Genomic DNA, 22,179 nt, shown 5'->3' with positions numbered 1-22,179 from the left:
AATCGGACAAAGAGCTAGATAATTTTTTTAAAAATCTATTTGTATTACTAAAATATTGATCGTATTGATATTTCAAATATATGTATATTATGATAAATAGACAATAATTTGAAATAAAATACATATCTATGTTATTCACGACGAAACTAGTATAAAACCTTAAATAGTTTTCTTTTTGTTTCAGCCTGTCATGAAAATTTTTCTGTTGAACTTTAACCAAATATTCAATTATTTTTTTTTTTTATATAATGTCTTAGTTGAGAGAAAAAAGTCAGTATCACGAGCGGGATTCGAACCCACGACCTTCGTCTAAATACGCCGCTGCTCTACCACTTGAGCTATCGTGAGCAGCGGCGCATTTAGACGAAGCTCATGGGTTCGAATCCTCTTGAAAGAAGTAACTTGGTCAATTGACCACTAAAACGTAAATGGTTTAATCCACTATATTATTTACTAGGTCGTTACAAAAGTAAAAAAAAAAAAAAAAACAAGGAAAAAAAAACAAGAAAATTTAATGCAAAAGTTAAAAAATTTGAATGATTCGTTTATTGTAGAATATGTAATAGTTATGAATCATGAGGAAAAGAAAAATACAGCTGTTGAACAAAAGAAGATCGTTAAAACCATGCGCAATATGTGAGAAACTGGTTTATAAAAATCGTTCTCATTGAATTCGATTTTGTAATAAAACAATTCAGTCTATCTATAAAATTAATTTAAATTAATAAAAATATGATGCTGAAGATGATTAAAATTTGAGATATGAAACAAGGTGGTGAACATACATCTATACCTTGCTCACTAATTAAAATAAAAATAATTTTTATAAACATAAATTAGTTAAAGGTGTATATGATAATGGCTCTATCTTTTCATTAATAAATGACAAAATAATTAATTTATTAAAATCAAAATTTACGTAATCACAAAATGTTTTAAAAACTATAGGTGATGCGGATTTTTATCAAAGCCGGGATAATTTCCGTTTCTAAAAGAAGAGGAAAATACCAAAATTGGTGAGCGAATATCATGCCTATTTTGCGCAAAATAAATTTGATGTTTGGTCAATTAGCTTTGGTCATCATTAAACTGAAGGGTAAAAATACATTTCAAGAAAACGTATACGTATAAGCGTTCATTTCCAGATCAAGACGAGATAGATTCTCAGATTTCAAAATTATTGGACAACGATCTAATAGAAGAATCAGATTCACCTTTTGCCCTTCAAGTAACATCAGCATTCAAGAAATAAGATGGAAAAAACGCGATTATGTGTGGATTTCGGAAAATTACACAGAATAGTGGTGAACCACGACCATTTCCCAGATAGAAGATCTGGTAGTAAACATCACCTAGTTTGTGCTGAGAGTGAACGTATTTATTAGCGTGAATGCGTGATGTGAGATGGCGGAATATCGATTGCCCCATCGGCCCTCAATTATCTCGAACTAATCTTATGGCGTTATCAGGACGTCTATCAAAAAATTTTTGACAAATGGTTTCTATGAACTCGCTCAGAAATTGCACTCCGGAGTTTGTGCGGAGTTCATCTATTTTGGTTGCTAAAGGGCTGTTAGTGCATAGCCTTAGGAACTTATTTTGAGTTCTTTGCTTGTAATTGGTGTTACACGTTAAGCCCCAAGCAGCGCAATTTTTTTTAGTTAATTCATTGCTATGTGCTGTAAACGTTAACTTAGCATCTAGCCGAACCCCGAGGTACCTTATTGAGGGAGACCAGTTAACTTCTTCACCATTAAGGTGAACTTTAAGGTCTACAGTTGGACGTCTTTTCCTATGGTTTCGAGAGTATGGCTTCAGACTTACTCCTGTTCATATTTGTTTTCCACATCGTTAAGTACGATAGTCCCCTGCCCTGAAGTCCAATCACCCTCCATGAAGATGTAGATCCCTGATTATTCTAGTCCGTCTATTTTTGCTGGGTTTTCGGTCAGGCTGAGGTCAGCTGTCGAAAACCAACAAGGCTTCAGAATTCAGATATTTTCTTGTAGGCGCAAGTTGTTGGGTCGATTTTACAATCTGTTCAAGGAAGCTTGTTTTTCAACATTTACCAATGCAGTTTAAAAGGGTTTTGATCTGTTTGCATGAAAACGTTTCGAAGGACCGAGTGTTTGAAGCATTCATGGACCTTGGCGTACATTCATCGAACAAGATAAGATGGAAAATTATTAATCGGCCGAATTTTACTGCCCACAAACATGTGGGGAGAAAACAAAAATTATGGCATTAATAAAGGTAAATGTTTATTTCCAATCGTGTCGTTAAACCGATTGGGACCAAGAGGCGTTTCATTAGCGTAAAAGGTCAATGTATGTCTACGTACGATCGGTACATCACCGCACGTGCCTCAGTTAACGATCCAATATCTCCATTTATAAAAATTCAGGCAAGATCAGGTAACAAGCTCGTCAATTTACTTAACCTTTTCTCCTGTCACTATGTAGTACATACTATACAATACGACAAAATAATTAAAGAATTCCTTGTAAAAGGGAAAGAATTTGAATTATCTTTTCTTTTGTTATGTCTCCTGACTGTTATTTTCTTATGCCCTAAGCCAAATTTCTACATTGATTTAAGGACATGCGATCGAATCAAACTGCTCAAAAATGAATAGGGCTATTTGTAATTTATTCTTAGTCTATTAATTTTAATTAAATCAATCGATATATTCTTGTTAGTTGGATAAAACAAAATAGAAAGTACAAACCAAAAACAAACAAATGTTCATCTTCATTTTTAAGAACGGATTCACTTAAGAATAGTAAAGATGAAGGTTATTCATTTTCTAAACAGACACCTCGTCTTTTCTCCATTTTAAAACAGTTGTATTCTCTTTAACCATGGAAAGACATCTTGAACCAGAAGTTCTCACAACTATTGTGAGAATGAGTCATCGAGGTCACCGCCAAGTGGATATCGCAGAGGCAGTTGGCGTTTCTCAGAGATTTCGTGAGACTGTAAGTGCTAATAGGAGGCCTATTAGGTATCACTACGCTAACGGAGGACAGAAAAATTGTCATTGCTGCAAGACGGAACCCTTGGTATAAAATAAGCTCTAGAATCGAACCTCGAACTTCCTGGAGCTGATGAATCGCTTGAACAACAGTATGGAGCCGGTTTCGTAAAATTCTCAAAGTCAAAAAACGGTCATCCTGTGGTTCTGTTACCCTAGGGCCTCCAGAACCGGACCTTCTATGGTAGGACCCAGTTTCTCGAAAACTCTCGCAGAACTCTGATGGCAATAGCAAACCTGATGGAACGTCCATCATCAACAAGTGCCACACCATGCACAACATCCTCAGCACTAAGTTGTGTTTGAAATTAAAAAAACAAAAATGAAAATAGTTTATTTCTTCAGAATACAAATGAGACTAAATAAACATTTTAAATTTCGTAAAAAGTAAACATTGAAAAAACCTTTATCCTTGTTTTGGATTAAGGATTTAGTGTGTTTACGTCTAATTGATATTCCCAATTAAAAACATAACATAAATATATATTTATTGATAAAAACAATGAGACAAATTAAGGGCTGAATTTTCTTTTTTCGAGAAAATGAAAAAAAAAAATCAATTGGGTGGAATGTTTTGCCTGTCAGTTATATGTTTATAATAAATGCTCAAATATTGTCCCTGCGCAAAAAGACACAGTATTTTAAATTTAAAACGAGGAGGGACATCTTGTCGTTACAAAAAGCCTACCCCCCTCACGCGTCTTCCGTCGGGCATAACTCAGAAATGTATCAAAATTTTCCTTTTAGTAAAAGTATCATAAAATAAGCTCGAGAATCGAATTGAACAAAAAAAATATGGGATTCTCATTAAAAATAACAAAATTAGTGTAATTTCCCAGCTAGATGAGAAAGTTAAGTTAAATACTTTACCACCCCGCGAATCCTAGCCAAAATTAACGAGGGATTTGTTTAAGACCATTTTTTGCTAATGTTAATCGTTTCCGAATTATATGGGTGGAAGAATTTTCTCGTTCAAGAATTTTTAAAAGTACGAGGGACTTTACTCTGTCCTGGAGGATATCCGGCGGCATCCACAGCGACACTCACTGCAGTCAGGATTCCAGGTTGATCCCTTTGTCCCTTTTGCTTTTTCAAGTCTGTTTTGTTTGGGGTGCTCCCTTCCTACCGTAGTCTTTTTATGGTATCTGCTGTGGAACCGCAGATGCCTTTAGGAAGTTTTCTTTTTGGTCTCAACTTATTCAACTCCTCGTTTGAGTATGGCGTAGCAATCGTGGAAATGCTCTTCAGCCCTCTTCTTGATGAATCTAACAAATGATTTTTCCACCACCTAGAGCACAACTGCCTGCATTAAACTATTTTATTTAAATTTTGTACTTTATTAATGTATTTTATTATTTGTCCCCACGAGAAACTAGTGACTCCCTTAGACTACAATCCCTCAACCACTCAATTTAAAAATAATTTTGGTTCATGGGATATCTGTAATTCTTCATCTTCCAATTTGCTTTTAGGAATTGTACATTGATGCTTACTGCAACGCTGTAGGTCATAATAAATCTGTAAAATAAAATCGTTCTCCGTGCAACTGATGAATTAAAATGCAACTATTAGAAATGTAAACAGTCAGGAAGCCAATGTTCCAACAGGCATAATTAGAAGCAAATAGTCGAAAAGAAGGTTAAATGGTCATGTAACAATGATTTGTAATGCAAGAATTGAGATTTATGGGCGTGTGATTTGTTCGAGACCGGCAAACGAGGTGAAAATTGACCCAACATTAGATAGTGAGAGGAGTTTAATCGAAATATAGTCAGGGTTGAAAGGCAGAGCTTTCATTCAATTAAAGGCCAAGGATGACCCTTCCACCCCAGTCACCCCTGAGCGTAAAACAACCACCCTCACCCCTCTTGTCTTAATAGCGTTCATCACGCACACCTAATGCACCTCTAATTAATAGCCGACACACATCCGACCAAATATTTTCTCGCTGACGTAACAAGTTTAAAAAGTAAAAGCGAGGATGCTTTCATTAATTATTACTATAATAATCACCTTGACTCATCTTTTACCACAAAAAAAAAAACATATAACAAAATATAAAGAATAAAAGCTGGTCAGCTGTTAAAATTGTAATATAAAGGGTGTTCGGCTAATCGTGTTACAAACTTTACCAGTAGATTCTACATTCAAAAATGGACCAAAAAGTCCTAATTAACCGTGGTCCGAATCTCTTAATAGTTTCGGAGTTATTCCCCTTTTTCTGATTTTTTAAGATTTCATGACCTTGTTTCAAATAAACAATGATAACTCCAAAACTAAAAGGTTTTGGGCAAATCCGTTGATACCATTGAAAACTACGTTAAATTTCCAATCAAATGTGATCAATATTAAATTTGTAAACTTTCGAGAAATAAATGTTTTAGTAGCCAGAACTTTGAAAAATGATTTTTTGTTCAATGTTGACAAACTTACTATGGTGATTCTAAACTACTATTTCCAAACCTACAGACCAGCGAATTTGAGAAAACGTACTCCATTTAATATCCGTTTTAGTGGTATAATGTTTTAATTACTTTTTACAAAGATGAAGAAATTGATGAAGGAAAGGAAAAAAACCGGGGTTGACGGATTGGTAAGGCGGAAACAAGGCCTTATGATCGATGCATATTAGCCAAAGGAGATGATTATTATGTGTATTCATATTTGGGGGGGGGGGGGGCATGAAAAAGGCAAAGGCGACGGTGGGAATCGAACCCACGACCGCGGGGTCTATGAACCGAGTCCTACGCTAACCACTCGGCTACTGCGGTCCCCTAGGGGAAAGATTAATAATAATAAAAAATAAAAAAACTGAAGAAAATTTTGAATGAATGAACTAAAAACGATTTGCATCTTAAAACTTTTTTATTCCGGGGAAATAAATAAATAAATAAAAAAATACAATAATGCTTTAATCAAAGTTCCAGTCGTGTTGGTAAATAAGTAAATAATTGTACTATTTCGGTTTCGAAACCAAATTTTTAAAAAAAGTTTAATAAATTTATTCAAAATTTCCTTAAGTTCATTCATATTTTTTTAATCTTTCCACCTTACCACTCCGTCAACCATGGTTTTTACCTTTCCTTCATCAATTTCTTCATTTTTGAAAAAAGTAATAAAAAAGCAATTGCACCACTAAAAAGGATATTAAATGGAGTATGTTTTCTGAAATTTGCTGGTCTCTAGGTTTAGAAATAGTAGTTTAGAATCACCATAGTAAGTTTTCAACTTTAAAAAAAAATTCATTCTCGCTACTAAAACGCTTATTTCACTAACGTTTACAAGTTTAATATTGATCACTGCTTATTGGAAATTAAACGTAGTTTTTAATGGTGTCAACGGATTTGTCCAAAACCTATATGTTTTGGAGTTATAATCTTTTATTTGAAGGATTGGATTTGGGATATCTTAATAAAAATCAGAAAAAGTGGAAACCTTTTTAAAAAGAGAGTTCCTAATCACAGTAAGTTGTTTTGTAACGATCCAGATTTCGAGCCCTTAGCTCATCATCAGGTTGTAAAACAGATCCTTCAACCTGATGATGAGCTAAGGGCTCGAAATCTGGTTGTTGCAAAACAACTTACTGTGAGTAGGAACTATCTTTTTAAAAAGGATTGAACACCGCACTCACTCCATCATTCATCATTTCGAATAACTTCGAAACTGTTGAGATTCGGACCATTTAGGACCATAATTAGGACTTTTTGGTTCCTTTTTGAATGTAGATTCTACTGCCAAAGTTTGTAACACGAGTAGCCGAACACCCTGTATAGGGTGAAACCGCCCCTCATCGAGTTAATTTTTTTTGTCGTATACCTCATGGTTTTATCTCAAGCCCTTCAGAATGTTAGTCCCAGGATAAGTCTCGGGCCACGTTTTTACAATTTCCTTCTGACATTGCTCATCAAAAAATACAAATCCAGGTTTGGAATAAACTGTTGGAAAGCAAATAAAATGTTGAAGTTTTTAGCTGGTTTGAAGTTTTAAAAAATTCAATGCGAGGGAGCTACGGTTTAAAGGAGTTGATGCAAAATTACCATTTCGCAAATTTCATGATGTTTGTGCAGCTGTTATGTAAGTGGATTAGCAAGTTTTAGAACAAAAGCGGACTAAACTAAAAGGAAATCCGGTGCTAAATTTAAAAATGGGGTCAAAAGTTGGGAAAAAGTTATGTTTGTTATGCGATCACCATCGGAAAAAGTTATGTTAAAGTAGCGAAAATTCAGTTTTTCTTACATAAACACTAAAAAAAACTTTTGAACGGATCGAGATAAAACCATGAGGTTTAGGCATTCTACTTCACTACTGTACTGTCAGGTAAAAAATTTTTTTAACACGACGAGCTGACCACCCTATATACTAAAAATTTATTTTGCCTTAATGGAAATACAAAAAATAGTACAGTGCGTTTTCATCAGAAAAAGGGGACTAACTCCGAAACTGTTGAGATTCGTACCGCGGTTAATTAGGACTTTTTGGTTTTATTTTAAATGTAGAATCTATTGGCAAAGTTTGTAACACGAGTAGCCAAACACCCTGTATACATCCTTAGTCAGACCCATCCTTGAATTCTCTTCTGTTGTTTATTCATCACATTATCAGTATCTACAACGTTCTCTTGAAAGAATTCAGCATGGGTTTCTGAGATATGCACATTGGGTTTTATTCCACAATTTTGCTTTAATTTATTAATTAAATTAAATACAGATAAACTTGAAACCAGACGTAAAAAAATGATATTATATTTCTCCATAAATTATTGAATAATCAGATAAACTCGCCAGAACTCCTCCAATTAATTAACTTTAACATTCCATAACCATAACATCAGAAACTCTCAAACTTTCAGTAGCCTTCTGTAAGAACAATTATATTTTTCATTCTCAGAATAGAATCACAGAATATTTATTGAAGCCGCAATTTAATCATTGACTTGAAATTACTACTTTAGATTATGTAATATTTTCACTTCAGTCCATCAGAAAAAGGCTGCAACACACAAGACCGCATCTCACGATCTGTAAATAATCATTAATGAACGGTCACTAAGTACTACACATTTTCAATTATGTTCCTCCAGAAAGTCCAGTCTTTTTTACTTTTATTCACTTTTATTTTTTACTACCAAACTTTTATTTATTTATTAAAAATACAAGCTTGGAAGCCTATATCACAAGATAGTCACGAAAAGAAGATAAATACACTACAAAAATAGATCACTAAGTAAATATAACGAAGCACAAATATAAACGGATTTTAAAAGAAAAAAATATGAAAATGTATCTATAGGTGCTTAAAATTATACACAGACAGGCAAAAAATTCCACCCAACTGATTTTTTTTTTCATTTTCACGATAAAAGAAAATTCTGCCCTTATTTATCTCATTGTTTTTATCAATAATGAATTGTTGATGCTATGTTTTAATTGGGAATATCAATTAGACGTAAACACTCTTAATCCTTAATCCAAAACAAGGATAAAAGATTTTTCAATATTTAATTTTTACGGAATTGAAAATGTTTATTTAGACTCATTGAAATTCTGAAGTAATAAACTTTTTAGTTTTGATCTTTCTTTTCTTAATTTCAATTTTGAAACTGAAAAATGCCACTTAGTGCTGAGGATGTTGCGCGTGGTGTGTTGGACATTTCACCAGGTATGCTGCTATTGCAATCGGAGTTCCCTATAAAACTCTGCGAGGCGCCGTTAGACGTTTTGGAGAACCTGGGTCCTACCGTAGAAGGCCCGGTACTGGCCGCCCTAGGGTAACGGAACCACGGGATGACCGTTTTTTGACTTTGAGAATTTTACGATACCAGCACCATACTGTTGTTCAAGCGATTCGTCAGCTCCAGGAAGTTCGAGGTGCCCAAATTTCTGAACGCACTGCTCGAAAAAGATTAAATCAGTATGGACTGATAGCTTTTGTCAGAATTGACCAGAACATACAGAGTTGCACGGCTCCCATTTGCTCGAGAACACAGCCATTGGTAATTGGACGATTAATCTGCTGTACTTTTTACAGATGAATGTAGATTTGCTCTACGATCTCCAGATGGGCGTGAAAGAGTATGGAAAAGGCGAAATGAAAAGTACGAAGCCTGTAATTTTTCCCAGAGCCAAGCTTTTCATCGTAGCTCAGTGGTGGTGTGGGCGGGAATTTCAATGGAGAGTCGCACAGAGTTGGTTGTTGTTCGTGGAGGGTCTTTGTCGGCCACTCGCTATCTAGCCAATAGCCAACCTTCGCTATGTAGACGAAATTTTGGAACTTCATGCGTTGCCCACCTAGATGAAATCAGCGACTATTCTAATGCACGATAATGCCCCTCCACATGTCGCTTGCATAGTAGAAACATACCTTCAACTGCATAACATCCCCTTCTCCAGACTTGAACCCCATCGAACATTTATGGGATAACCTCAAAAGACGAATAAGAGCACGTCCATCCTGATAGGCGTCTTCGAAATATTATTAAGGCAAGAGGAGAAAATGCGCGATATTGAAATAATTAATTAAAAATCTAAAACAAAATTAAAACAAATTTTATCTGTCCGTCTTTTTTTCATTTTCCTTAGCAATTTACATTTTTTTAAACTTTGTTAGACAAAGACTCAATTATTAAACGTTAAAAAACGTGAAACTTTGATTAATATACAGAAATATATACAAATCAATTTTTATTACAAGTAAGCGAATTTTTTTTTTGCCTGCCCGTGTATAACGATAGGTTAAATACAGAGATCTAGTCATAGAATATATTAACCTAAAAAAATATATATACCTAAGATACACTGAAAAACAAAAAACTGGACACTCGTCACATTTGTTGTTTATGTCAAACTATACGTATTTTGATTGTTATATTGAATTATAGGGATAACTAACCTAACCATCCCTAACCATATTGAATTATAGAAATCTGGTGACGAAGGACTATGCTGACGTCACTTAACATTCAATGAACTCTATGTTGTTCACAACTCTATGACGACCAAGAACCAGTTCTAGCTCGACGACAAAAGATGTAGTGGAAACCTTCCCAACTCAAAATTGCTTTTACCTCTTGGATCCAGTAACAGTTTAGAGTTTTACAAATGTTGTTCTCGAAACGTTTAAATTAATTTGAACATCGCTTGGCGTGTTTTTTCCATTTCCAATATTAATTAAAATTATGCTATTCAGCTAGGCGAGTCGTGCCCTTATCAAACTTTATCTCTTTTGAGAGAAACTCGACTTGTATTTGGACCAAGTGTCATTTTTTGTTTTATTATTATTACAGCATTTTCAGTCGAATTTCGTCTACAACAATGAATTACGGAGAGCTCTTATTCAAAGCCCACGAGAACCACAAAAATACGACAACAAAAAATGTAAGTTGAAATTAGCATTGTAATACTCTATATTATTTTACACTGTGTAACAATTTCCTTTCCCTTAGCCTTTCTTCGCCATAACGTCATACTGTGAATTTTGTTGAATTCGGCCCGTCTCTTTTACAGATTTACGTTTCGTTTTTCATGTTATTTCTTCAAAATTGAAAAGAAAAAGTTTTAAAACAATATACGATGAATATTATAAATATTGTGCGTATATACATTATCTTGTTAGAAATAAATGAAATTATATTGTTGTATCATATAAAATACGGCGGATTTAAAACTATTAATTACAAATACAGTTAAAGGAGAATGGAAAACCTCACTTTTTGTGAAAGATGGTTCTACTCGCAAATTTGTGAGCAGAACCACCTTTCACAAAAAGTGAATCTACATACTCACCCCGCCTCCATCATTTCTATGGAAAAACCTCTGGGCTCATAAAAATAGAATTAACCCTGCCAAACTGTGGCAGGTGAGGAAAGACTACGGTCCCTGGTCCACGGGGAGCGGGTTGAAAAGGGAAAAGGCCAGACAAGATTATTCATAGATCATACACGAATAACACACGGGCAACTTCTGGCCGGAAAGCGACCGTGTAGGTGTTTGTGTTGAGCTTACCTTAATTTACTGGAAAGAATATAATTTAGTAGCGTGAAAGGAAGGGGTTTTTAACCCCGCCCCAAGGAATATCGAGTACTCGGGGGTGAGTGAGTTATGTCAGGATAGTAAAAGTAAGTTATTAGCGAGAACGGAGGGATTTGACCCCGCTCTGATGATGAGTAGTCCAGTGGAATGAAGTTGACCAGACTTCTACGTTCATATCGGCCGTTGAGTTTATGTTAATTTCTGAATTGAATATAATCTATTAGGATGAAAGGAAAGGGGTTTTTAACTCCACCCAAAGGAATATCAAATACTCTGGGATGAGCGTGTGACGTCTGGAGTGTAAAAGTAATTTATTAGCAAGAATAGTGTGGTTCATCTCAGCCCCGAAGAATATCAAGTACTTTGGGAGAGTTAATACATTTATGTTTTTAATATTAGAACTGTTGGCCACTTTTTTCACTCGCGAACATTCTGAATCAAGGTATGGTCTTAGGACTGACTATGCCAATCTGTAGATATATTTAAGATAGTTTTGCCCTGATGTTGGCCTTAAAATAGGTTGAAAGCTTGGCAATAACAACTGAAGATCATATCTTGATCCAGAGTGTTCGTGAGAGTTAATACAACCAGACTTCTATGTCCGTTTCGGCTGTTGTGTTTATGTTAATTTCTGAATTGAATATAATGTATTAGCATGAAAGGAAAGGGGTTTTTAACCCCGCCCAAAGGAATATCAAATACTCTGGGGTGAATGTGAGACGTCTGGAGAGTAAAAGTAAGTTATTAGTGAGAATGGAGTGGGTTCAACCCCACCCCGAGGAATAACCAGAACTCTGGTTGAGTGAATGTGTCCAGACTTACATGTTTGTATTGGCTGTTGTGTTTATGTTAATTTATTGGAATGAATGTAATTTATTAATGTGAAAGAAGGGGTTGCTTAACCCTGCCCCAAAAAATATCAAATATACTTGGGGTGAGTGCATAACATCTGGAGAGTAAAAGTATATTATTAGCAAAAACTGAGGGGTTCGACCCAGCCCTGATGGATATAGAATATTCTTGGGGTGAGTGTGTGACGTCTGGGGAGTAAAAGTATGTTATTAACGAGACTAGAGTGGGCTCGACCAGGCCAGTAGGAATATTACTCTGGGGGAGTGAACGTGACTACACTTCTAAGATTGTATAAGGTGTTGTGTTTATGTTAATTTCTGGAATGAATGCAATTTATTAGCGTGAAAGGATGGGGTTTTTAACCTCGCCCCGTGGAATGTCAAGTACTCTGGGGTGAATGGTGAGAGTAAAAGTAAGTTATTAGCAAGAAGGAGAGGTTTAACCTCACATTGAAGTAATATCAAGTACTCTGGGGTGAGGTGTGAACTGTGACATCTGGAGAGTAAAAGTAATATATCAGCAGGAATGGAGGGGTTTAACCCCATCCGGAGGAATATCGAATACTCTGGAGGAGTGAATATGACCCGACTTCTAAATTTTTTGGTGATGTTTAATATCTATCCTATAGTTGACAACTTGAAGTACAAACGAGAGGCTAGCATTTTAGGATATAGACTTAGTTTTCTTGTAAAAAGAGAGTCATTAACAGATCGAGACGCTCAAATGGCTACATGTTGGATAAAAAATATGCATAAAAGTCTAGAAAAAGAAGTACAAACATGCAGAAGGCCAGCAGTGATCTCAGCTGTTTGTCGGCCCCTAAACTTCCCACATATATACATATAACCTACGTATATTGTTCTTAATGAAAAACAAGCTGCTTAAAATAAGAATTTATGTAATTTGAAAGGTTATGGAAATAATATAATTTTACTCAGTGTTCTGCCATCAGTCTGCCTCACACTGCATATTCATGCTAATAAATACTTTAATTTCTTGATGATCGATTTAACAAAAATGATACATATTAGATGTATATAAATACTATATACAGCAGATACCAGTTTTTTTGCTCACCATTACTTCCTCTAAAAATTGGAACGTGGGACCCAGAGACTTGGAGCAGTATTCAAATATATTTCTTGTATTGGGTGGCATTCTAATTCACTCTCAATATGAAGCCAAGGACTGACTTTAATCAAGCACATCTGACCACCTTTCCCTGCATGCTGGAGTGATATTAGGAAATATGAGAGTTATTCTATTGTTAACTATTAAAATAGATCAAGGCTTCCCAAACTTTTTAGCCAGCGGACCCCTTTCACAGAACAAAATCCATCTCAATCAAGTATTTAAATTTAGATACTTATAGTATGTAGTAAGTTAAAGTTTTAAGCAAGTCCATTCCAAATTAGGTGATGGAGAGAGATTGTCACATAGTATTGTGAAAATTTTTGATTTCAATGGCCGCTACTTGATATAGTTAATATATCTTTCTTAAAGTTTACTACATAAAACTTTCTTAAAAGAGGCTGGCTTTTGTTTCATAGCTAAAGCAAGTATGTAGAGAACACAATGACTGCTGCTGCAAAATTTAAAAAAAAAATCATTTTCAGTACTCATTGCTATGTTTTTTAAATTTTTTTAATTTGTTCTACTTGTTTTTTTAAAATAATAACATTTCTTGAAGTTTGCCGCTTCCCCCTAGTTAGGCTCGGCGGACCATAGTTTTGGAAGCCCCAAAATAGAGTAATCAGCTAGCTCAGACACTCAGCTAGTGGTTCAATTCTTGGAATTTCTGGCCCCTCCCCCTCTCCGCAAAAAAACAGTTCATTCATCAACATACTCATAGATATAATAATAATAATATAGAAAACAATGCCATTACAGAAAAACTTAAAATACATTTTGTTGTTATCTATTTTTCATATTAATTGGTTTTGTTAGGTACCATGCTACAAAACATCGTTTTCACCCCCTAAGAAGTTGGGACGCCCAACAGTGTTATCTGAAAATATCAAGAAGTTTTTAGCCAAAAAAGAAGAAGAAGAAAAGAAGAAAAATTTAGAAGCTAGAAAAAAGAAGGCGGTACTTATTTTTTAAAAATAACAAACTCTATATACATAATTTATTTATCTGCTTATAATTATATATGTATATATTTTATCCCTGATTAGGAGTTATTGGCTCTTCGAAGTCAAGACAAAAAAGCACAAAAACGAGTTCAAGTTATGTTGAAAAGAACTAAGTCAGCTAACAAATCTGTGATGGAAGACGCTATTGATAATGTTAACACAAGGGACACGTTAGATGGTATGTGTTCATATTTTAATGTTTTTACTGATAATTTATAAATTTAGGTTCAACAACTTTTAAACAAATCCATATATGTATCTAGTAGTAATTTCCATTTCATTTGTCGTCGAAACCGATTACATGACATTTGAAAAATGGCAAAAAGGAGGGAAATTCAAAAGGTGCGGTTGAAATGGGAGGGAATTTGGTGTCCGAGTGAATCGAGGTCACGATAGCTCAAGTGGTAGAGCAGCGGCGTATCAAGCCGAAGATCGTGGGTTCGAATCCCGCTCGTGCCATTGACTTTTTTATCTCAACTAAAAACCTTAATTAATTGTAGTATAATTAATTAAAAACTTAAAATTGAACTAATTTCCTAAATATGGGTTGAATCGTTTTTCAGGTCCAATGCAATGTGATGAAGATGATTATGGATATGTATCACAGGAAGCTTCAGCTTTTTATGCCAAAATGATGAACAAATATGAAAATATGCCTGCTGAGCCATCTATTTTTTCAAAATCAAAACGGGAAGTGAAAGATTTGGCTGCTGCTAAGGTATGTTTATAAACTACAACAAGCTTAGTAGACGTTGATTATGTAAGTAACTGTTGTGGCTAATTTCTGTGTTGTTATGTTTTACCCAGGATAGAGTAAAAGCTGCTTTGCGCAAAGAAGAAGAAGAGTCTGAACTCCCTCACAAGAGGAAAAGGAAAAAAGGTGAGGAAAGTGGAGAAGGCGATAAGAAATCTCCTAATGACAAAGAAAAGAATGAAAACAGCTATGATAAACATAGAGATGATAAGTACAAAGAAAATGACAAACGAAAAGATAGCGATTCTGATAAAAATAAAGAGGAGAAGAAAAAACCAAAAAAATCAGCCCCTCCTACTATCAATTTTGATGAGTTACTGAAGTTAGCAGAAGTTAAACAACATCAACCTATTATAATAGAAACCCCTTCCGCGCCAAAAGAACCTGAAAGACTGATGACACAAAAAGAAAAGGAAGAATTTCTTAAAGAAGAGGAACGGAAACGCAATAGAAACAGAAGACCTTTAAATTCTGATGTATCCTCTAAAGATAGCCCGCAAACACAAAAACACTCCAAATCAAGTATTGAATCTAGTTCCATTAGTAAAAAACCTGAGATGTCCAAAAAGCCTATAAGTAAGGATAAAGACATGAAAGACAAAGTGTATAAAAGTAAATCAAATGAGCAGGATAAATTAAAAGTTTCGAGCACTGAACGAATCAGAAAGGAGGTCAATCCTTTAGAGAAGTCTAATAACAATAACAACTACATAAACCACAAAGTTGTGCCAAAACCTTCCAAAAGTTTAGGTGAAAAAGATAGGTCAACAAAACCAAGTGATTCTAAACACATTGACAAAAATGTCATTAGGAAAGGAGGAGAAAAGGGTAATGTGGATAGCACTCTATTGGACATAGATCGTGAAATAGAACTTTTAAAGAAAAAAAGAATGCTGCTTGCCAGCAGTGGAAACAATAAACAAAACCCAGCTATTCAAAAACTGAAAATGGTTGATAACAAAGATAGGTTGAATTCGAACAAACCCCAGATGAAACCTACGGAAATGAAATCTATTGATAAGAAACCAGATAAAATCAATAGTGGAAAAATGCCTAATCTTAAGACTAAAAAATCTCTGGAAAAAATGAAATCCAAAAAAAGTAAGTGTCTTGAGTTTAACAAAATCATGTATTATAAATAACATTATTGGTGGTTGTTGGTCTGTGAGTTGGTGAACACATGTTGAACACTTACTGGGCATGTCTATATTTGTGGGTTTTTGATGTTTCTCAAATGCATTTCAGTTTTGTCACATCCTCAGTTCTAAACATTGCAAAGCCAAAATGCATTGCACATCAAAAACCTGCAAGTTTAGACAAGTCCAGTAAGTGACTCAACAGTCTTTATTTAACTTTCAAATTTACTTTTTCATCTTAAGAAATGCCATACAAATAAGTATTTTGTTAGGAAAAAACTCAGCATGGACCAATACTCTTTGCTTAATTTGGATGCATTTAAACTCAAACCAATTTGGTCATTTACAGGAAGAATAGATTCAGATTCCGAATATGACTCTGAGTTGGACGATTTCATTGATGATGGGCCAGAAGAAATGGAAGATTATTCCAAATATATTTCTGAAATATTTGGATATGATAAGTCTAAGTAAGAAATATATTTTTGTACTGTTATTTATTTTACTGATATAATTTTACACCATAATGAATCTTTGTAATTTTATCCTTCGTTGAATTAATTTGTTAAATTCAATTTCAATTTTTTTTTAATGAATTAATTTAAAGATTTTTTTCTCTCCGTAATTTGGGACCTGTGTTCATTTTAAGTAAAACTAAAACTACTTTCTTACTTTTCTGACCACAAGTCCCCAATTTAAAAATATATATGTAATATCAAGTAAAAATATTATTAAACGACACTAAATTTTGTAGATATAGAGATATGGATGATGGTGATGAGTGCATGGAATCAAATTTTGCTCAACAAATGAGAGAAGAATATGTCAGTACCAAAATTGGTATGTATACATTTTATTATTTACTTTTTCTTCTTTTACGGTAAAAGCATTATTATTATTATCATTTATTTTGAAGGCAGGTAAATTAATTTTTAGACTTTTTTATTTTGCAAGGTTTCAGCATCCTGTTTGAGTACTAACGAACATAAGGTAAAACTTTTGCCTTATGTTCGTTAGAACTCAAAAATTAGAATTGATCAATCTATTGATTTTAGACTCATTTCAATAATTTTGTGTATTGTAATTTGGGATAAGATAGTAATTAGAAGACAACACATATGAAAGACGCACATGTAAACTTTTAAAAAAGTAAAGTACTTCCTGTCATACAGAAGGGACACCCAACTACCTGTTGGGGGACAAACCACTTAGCAATACGTTTGCCATAAACAATTAAAAAGCCTTGGGCTCTGTCAGGGTTTGATCCCAATACAAGTCGGACACCCTAACCACTCAGCCATTGCAGTCTTCTAAAGCGATAAACATTTTTACTAGCTAAATAAATTTGTTTTGCCCTTTTTCTTACCGTTAACATCATTTATTATCATTTATTTTGAAGGCAGGTAAATTAATTTTTTGACTTTTTTATTTTGCAAGGTTTCAGCATCCTGTTTGTTTTTTCTTTATTTTATTTTTCATTTAAAGTTCATGTATTTAACTTGATATTAAAAGATGTATTACATAAATTATTATTAAGAGATATTGCTAAAAAGTGAATACATATAACAATGTATTGTTTATTCTAATATACAAAGATATAATTGCATCAGATATGAAAACCATAAATGCATAATAAAATTATTTTTAATAAGTTTATAATTTAATTTTGTGTTAATGTATTTCTAAAGTGAAAATTTAAATCTGATGTTTTGAGTATGTATATATAAAGTGGAAGGTTTATGGGCCGACAAACAGCTGAGGTCATCGCCGGCCCTCCGCGTGTATTCCTTCTCTTTCCTGTCTTTCTTGCGTATTTGTTTTGAGTATGATCTGAAACTAATTTTGCTGTTAATCTGTTTATTTTTATCTAGATGCATATTTGGAAAAAAGACAAATGAAATTTGTTTATTGTTTATTTGTAGGTATTTTAGAAGATCTTGAAGACATTCAGAAAGAACAAGAAGAAAAAAAGCGTCTAAAAAAGAAACGTCTAAAATAAAGGTAAACATTTATTTCTAGATAATCCTTCCTAAAAAATGTAATGAGTGTAGTTTTTTTTATTGAGCTACCATCTTTTTTACCATTCTCATTTGCACCCTTCTTTCGTTTTAAGAGAGAACTTACCTGAAAAAAATTGTGATATGTATTTATTTTTTAAATTAACTATTCACACGTTAGGATTATATTTGATTTATAACATGTATTTTATCTTCCGAAAAGATAAAAGTATTTCTTTTTATATATAGATGACCAATTTTGTATGAGACATGTGTTCAATAAGTAAAATTGTATAAACTGGGATAGATACATGATAGTAACTTAATGAATAAATAATAAATAATACACTTAAAGAATAAATAATACACATTTATCAGCAAACTTAAATTTTGTAGAATTCCGTTATCACACAATAATTTGTGATATATTTGTAAATTTTACGAATTAATGAAATAAAAAACAGAGTGAGAGTATATATAACATTATAATAACACATATTATTATTAAAATAAGTTCTTCACTTTTATTAAAGATGTGCTTCAAATTGACATGCTTATATAACAAATTTTAACCTAGTTTGACAAATCAATTATTCAATGCCGTGTAGCCTTAAGTGTAAAAATTAAATATGAATTACATCAATTATTGTACCATGAATTATAGGTGTGGTATGAATGTTCATTTGGTCTTTTATATTTGCAATATTTATACCAATTAGATTAATTATGATTTACCCTTCTATATCAAAAACTAAAAATATCAGACAGTTTATTAAGCTTCAAAACTTTATATAAAGTAATATTTATCATTATAAAATAACAGTTAAAAAGTTTTTAAAAAAATTATGTAATAAAATTGTAATACAAAAGACAATGATTAAAACAGTGTGTGGGTATGTGTATACAATTTTCTATTAGGAAAAATATAAACCACACAAAGAAAACAATGGTTTTTATAACATTGTTTATTTTATTTGTTAATGAACATTAGTTTGAAAAAAAGTTTATTTTTCAAATTATTATATTTATGTAACACTGTTAGTATAATTTTTATGCAAAGGAAAACAAATATGAACTTGATAACATTAGGCAAATTTATTATCTCAACTTTGAATTTTCAAATTAAAAATTTTAGTGGATGTCATTTTTTTCTAGTCAGTACATATATTGGGCTGGTGCAAAAATAATGTAGGTTTTGAAAAGGAGGTCAATACAATTTTTAATTTTAATAAAATAAAGAAAATTTATTCGAAACATTTTCTATCACAATCTAGACATTTTCCCCAACGTGTAATAAGTGCTTTTATTCTGCTGACATAAAAATCTTTATTTCGATTCGCAATAAGCGTTTCCCTGTGTTCTCTAAAAATTTTATCACTCAAGAAGTGATCAAAATGGCTAAAAAAAAGGGAAAGTCGGTAGGCGAGAGGTTGGGTGAATATGGAGGGTGCGGTATGGCTTCATATCCTAAGTCCTTTAGTTTCCGCAGTGTGGCCTGGCATTATGATGAAGAAGAATCAGTTTACCAATGCTGGAGACAGGCATAGCAGTTTCTTGTGCATTTTGTCAATTTCTGGGCAATATTTCTTTGCTGTGAACAACCCCATCAGTACACCACCAAACAGTCACCATAACCTTTTTTGGGTGCAGATTTGGTTTCGCAAAGTGTTTTGGTGTTTCATCTTGTCTAACCATTGACCTGTACGCTTCCTGTTATCCTACAAATCATTTCTCGTCGCACGTGATGATTCAATCAAGAACTGGATCATTTTGGTGGCACGCCGAAGAGACGAGCAAATTTTAAAGCTTTGATTTATTTGTGCCTCGTTTATTTTGTACAGTACCCATTTGTCGAGCAGTCTTTATTTTCCCAATTTGCTCCAGATGGCAAACAGCGGTTGAGTTGTTAACACTAAGCTCTTTCGTAATTTCCCTTGTTGTCTTACATGAATTTTTTTCAATCAATGTTTTGAGTTAGTCGTCATTTACAACAGAAGGCCTGCAGCGACCTCCCCTGTCTTCAAGATCGAAATCTCTAAAACCATCGCTGCACCATGTATTCGCTAACACTTCCCTCTCCCCAAACTGTATTGATGTTACGTGTGGCTTGGTCCACACTTAGCCCAAGTTTAAATTCGTACAAACAAATTTGACAAAAATTTATTTTAGACATATTTTATTTCGCAAGTCCTCACTCTTATAACATTCAATACAAATTGAAATGTTTTGTTTAAAAAGTAGCAGTTAAAAGTATTTATTATAATTCATCAATTAGATTTGAGGATTTAGCTTTGTTTACTGCAAAAATAAAACAAATGTTCAAAATCTGCATTAATTTTGCACCAACCCAATATACTGGACAAATTTAAAATTAAAAACACTCAATCAGCACAAGTTTAGTATAATTAATTATTTATTCAACATGAATTTATTGTGTCTTATCTTCTTTTGCATAAATATTATTTTCTTTCTGGAACTTTCCCACTAGTTTTTGTGTTAATTAATTATATTGAATGAGTTAATGGTATAATTAATTTATGTACCTTTTTTACAGTCAAAACCATTTAACAGTTCAAGGATTTTTTGCTTCGTAAATACAATAGTTATGTCACTTTTATACTGAATAATAAAAATACATAAATGACAATAAAACTTACACACTATGATATATATATTGCTTGATGTGTAATTTTCTGTTATGTGAATGTTTGCAACTTTACATGCTAAAATGAAGTATATATGATCTAGATTTTTACATGAATTGGCCGATTTTTTTTAATGAATTGTGAAAATAGAACGCCACAAAATTAGCTTCTCTGCTTTTGAAATGTATAGTATATATTTATTATGTTACTGGGTCAATAATTTTATCATCAATTGCTTAATGACAATTTTTGTTTGAATTTAGTAAATTTTTCATGGCCTTCTCAAAAATGGCTGTAAAGTATTTCAATAACAATAATAAACTACTTATGTTTATTTGTTGTTGTGAGTTTGCCAAAAGATTGTTTTTGTGCATTTATCACAGATTGGATAAGTCTAAAGGAGTTATGTTTTTTCAAAATCTAATAAGGGATTTTACCAATTTTATTACCAACTTGTTTTAATTTAATTTCTCTCCGACATTCCTTGTATACAACCTTGGATTACTCAGTTTGATTTACTTGTGCAAAGGTTTGACTGGACAGTTGATGAATGATAAAATATATAAAGGAGGTGCAAATATGATCTTTTTATTTATTTTTTTCAACTGTTCTTCTTAGTTATGCATTGTTACATTGAAACTGCAACTATGCGTATTATATTTTATTTATAAGATCAAACATGTATATATTTTTTTCATAGCTCTTTCTGTTTTTAAAGAGTGAAATCCTTAAAATGTACAAATACTTTTTCAACAACATAAATATTTTAATTTTTAAACAAACATTCGATAATTATGTGAATATGTTTAGAAAAATAAATGAAAATAATGTGTTCTATGGATAGTAAATTTTAATTAAATGAAATCGAGTAATGCTTTGGAAAAACTACCTTTAATTTGTTGTTTTTGTTTTTGTTATAATAATACAAGATACTTCCATTTTGTAAATAACATAAGTATTGTTTATATATTTTTAAATAATAAAATATATTTTTATGCGACTTGCAAAGTTTGGTCATTGTCATATGGTACATACTCCTTCCATCCCAGTTTATGTATAACTGACTGCTTATATGAAAAAAAAAAAAAAAATCGCTAAATATTATGCAACAAAACTGTACTTCCGTAACTTACAATATGTACTAAATAGTTGTATTTTTTGTTTGAAAAAACTTCATAATTAAAACAAAAGATGATTGTTTCAGGATGCAGAGCATGGGGGAAAATCTCATTAAGTTATTAGGATAACGTTCGAATTCAACATATATAAATCGTGTGTGCTCATTGTTGCATTTTGTTCATCTAATAAATTGTATTTTGATATTTTTTTGAGGTCTCCGAGGTGAAGGCCTTGTAGTTTGATTATTTCCGGTCATCTTAGTCATCCTATCCCCACTGCTTTAGTCTGTCAGCTGTGTTTTGACATTTTACTATCTTCAGTGGAGCGTTTGTGTCACACTAAAGATGGCAAAATGCACACACACAACTCACAGGCCAAACCAATAAGAAAAGGCACTGGCTAGTATGATCAAAGAGCAATCAAACTACAAATTGTTTTTGGTTAATAAAATATGATATATATGCAGAACCAATGTAATTG

General features: G+C 32.9%; 1 protein-coding gene across 3 annotated transcripts; it reads left to right on the top strand.

Moving 5' to 3' along the window:
- Positions 1-10,037: 10,037 nt before the first annotated feature.
- LOC106670495 (protein SPT2 homolog) lies at positions 10,038-22,179 on the top strand. 3 transcript variants are annotated; one of them, XM_014400920.2, is made up of 9 exons: positions 10,038-10,407; positions 13,861-14,001; positions 14,091-14,226; positions 14,612-14,766; positions 14,856-15,903; positions 16,288-16,408; positions 16,693-16,778; positions 17,861-17,939; positions 21,785-22,179. In XM_014400920.2, the coding sequence occupies exons 1-8, from the start codon at positions 10,345-10,347 to the stop codon at positions 17,935-17,937; spliced, it is 1,827 nt and encodes a 608-aa protein (XP_014256406.1). In that variant the 5' UTR covers positions 10,038-10,344; the 3' UTR covers positions 17,938-17,939; positions 21,785-22,179. The 3 variants fall into 3 exon arrangements, with proteins under 3 accessions (XP_014256406.1, XP_024086195.1, XP_024086194.1); XM_024230427.1 differs by having other exon boundaries at positions 21,772-21,800; XM_024230426.1 differs by lacking the exon at positions 21,785-22,179 and adding an exon at positions 20,490-21,307.

Source organism: Cimex lectularius, unplaced genomic scaffold (genome assembly GCF_000648675.2).
Source record: "Cimex lectularius strain Harlan isolate CLEC.00 unplaced genomic scaffold, Clec_2.1 scaffold31, whole genome shotgun sequence".
Taxonomy (NCBI): Eukaryota; Metazoa; Arthropoda; class Insecta; order Hemiptera; family Cimicidae; genus Cimex; species Cimex lectularius.
Note: the sequence above shows the minus strand (reverse complement) of the source record. Positions and strands in the feature narration are given on the sequence as shown.

Bases quoted from the DNA above. Each gene is read 5' to 3' on its own strand.
- LOC106670495 (XM_014400920.2), top strand. From the start codon at position 10,345: ATGAATTACGGAGAGCTCTTATTCAAAGCCCACGAGAACCACAAAAAT. The intron at 14,227-14,611 runs GTATGTGTTCAT...ATCGTTTTTCAG, and splicing joins CACAAGGGACACGTTAGATG to GTCCAATGCAATGTGATGAA. The intron at 16,409-16,692 runs GTAAGAAATATA...TAAATTTTGTAG, and splicing joins TTTGGATATGATAAGTCTAA to ATATAGAGATATGGATGATG.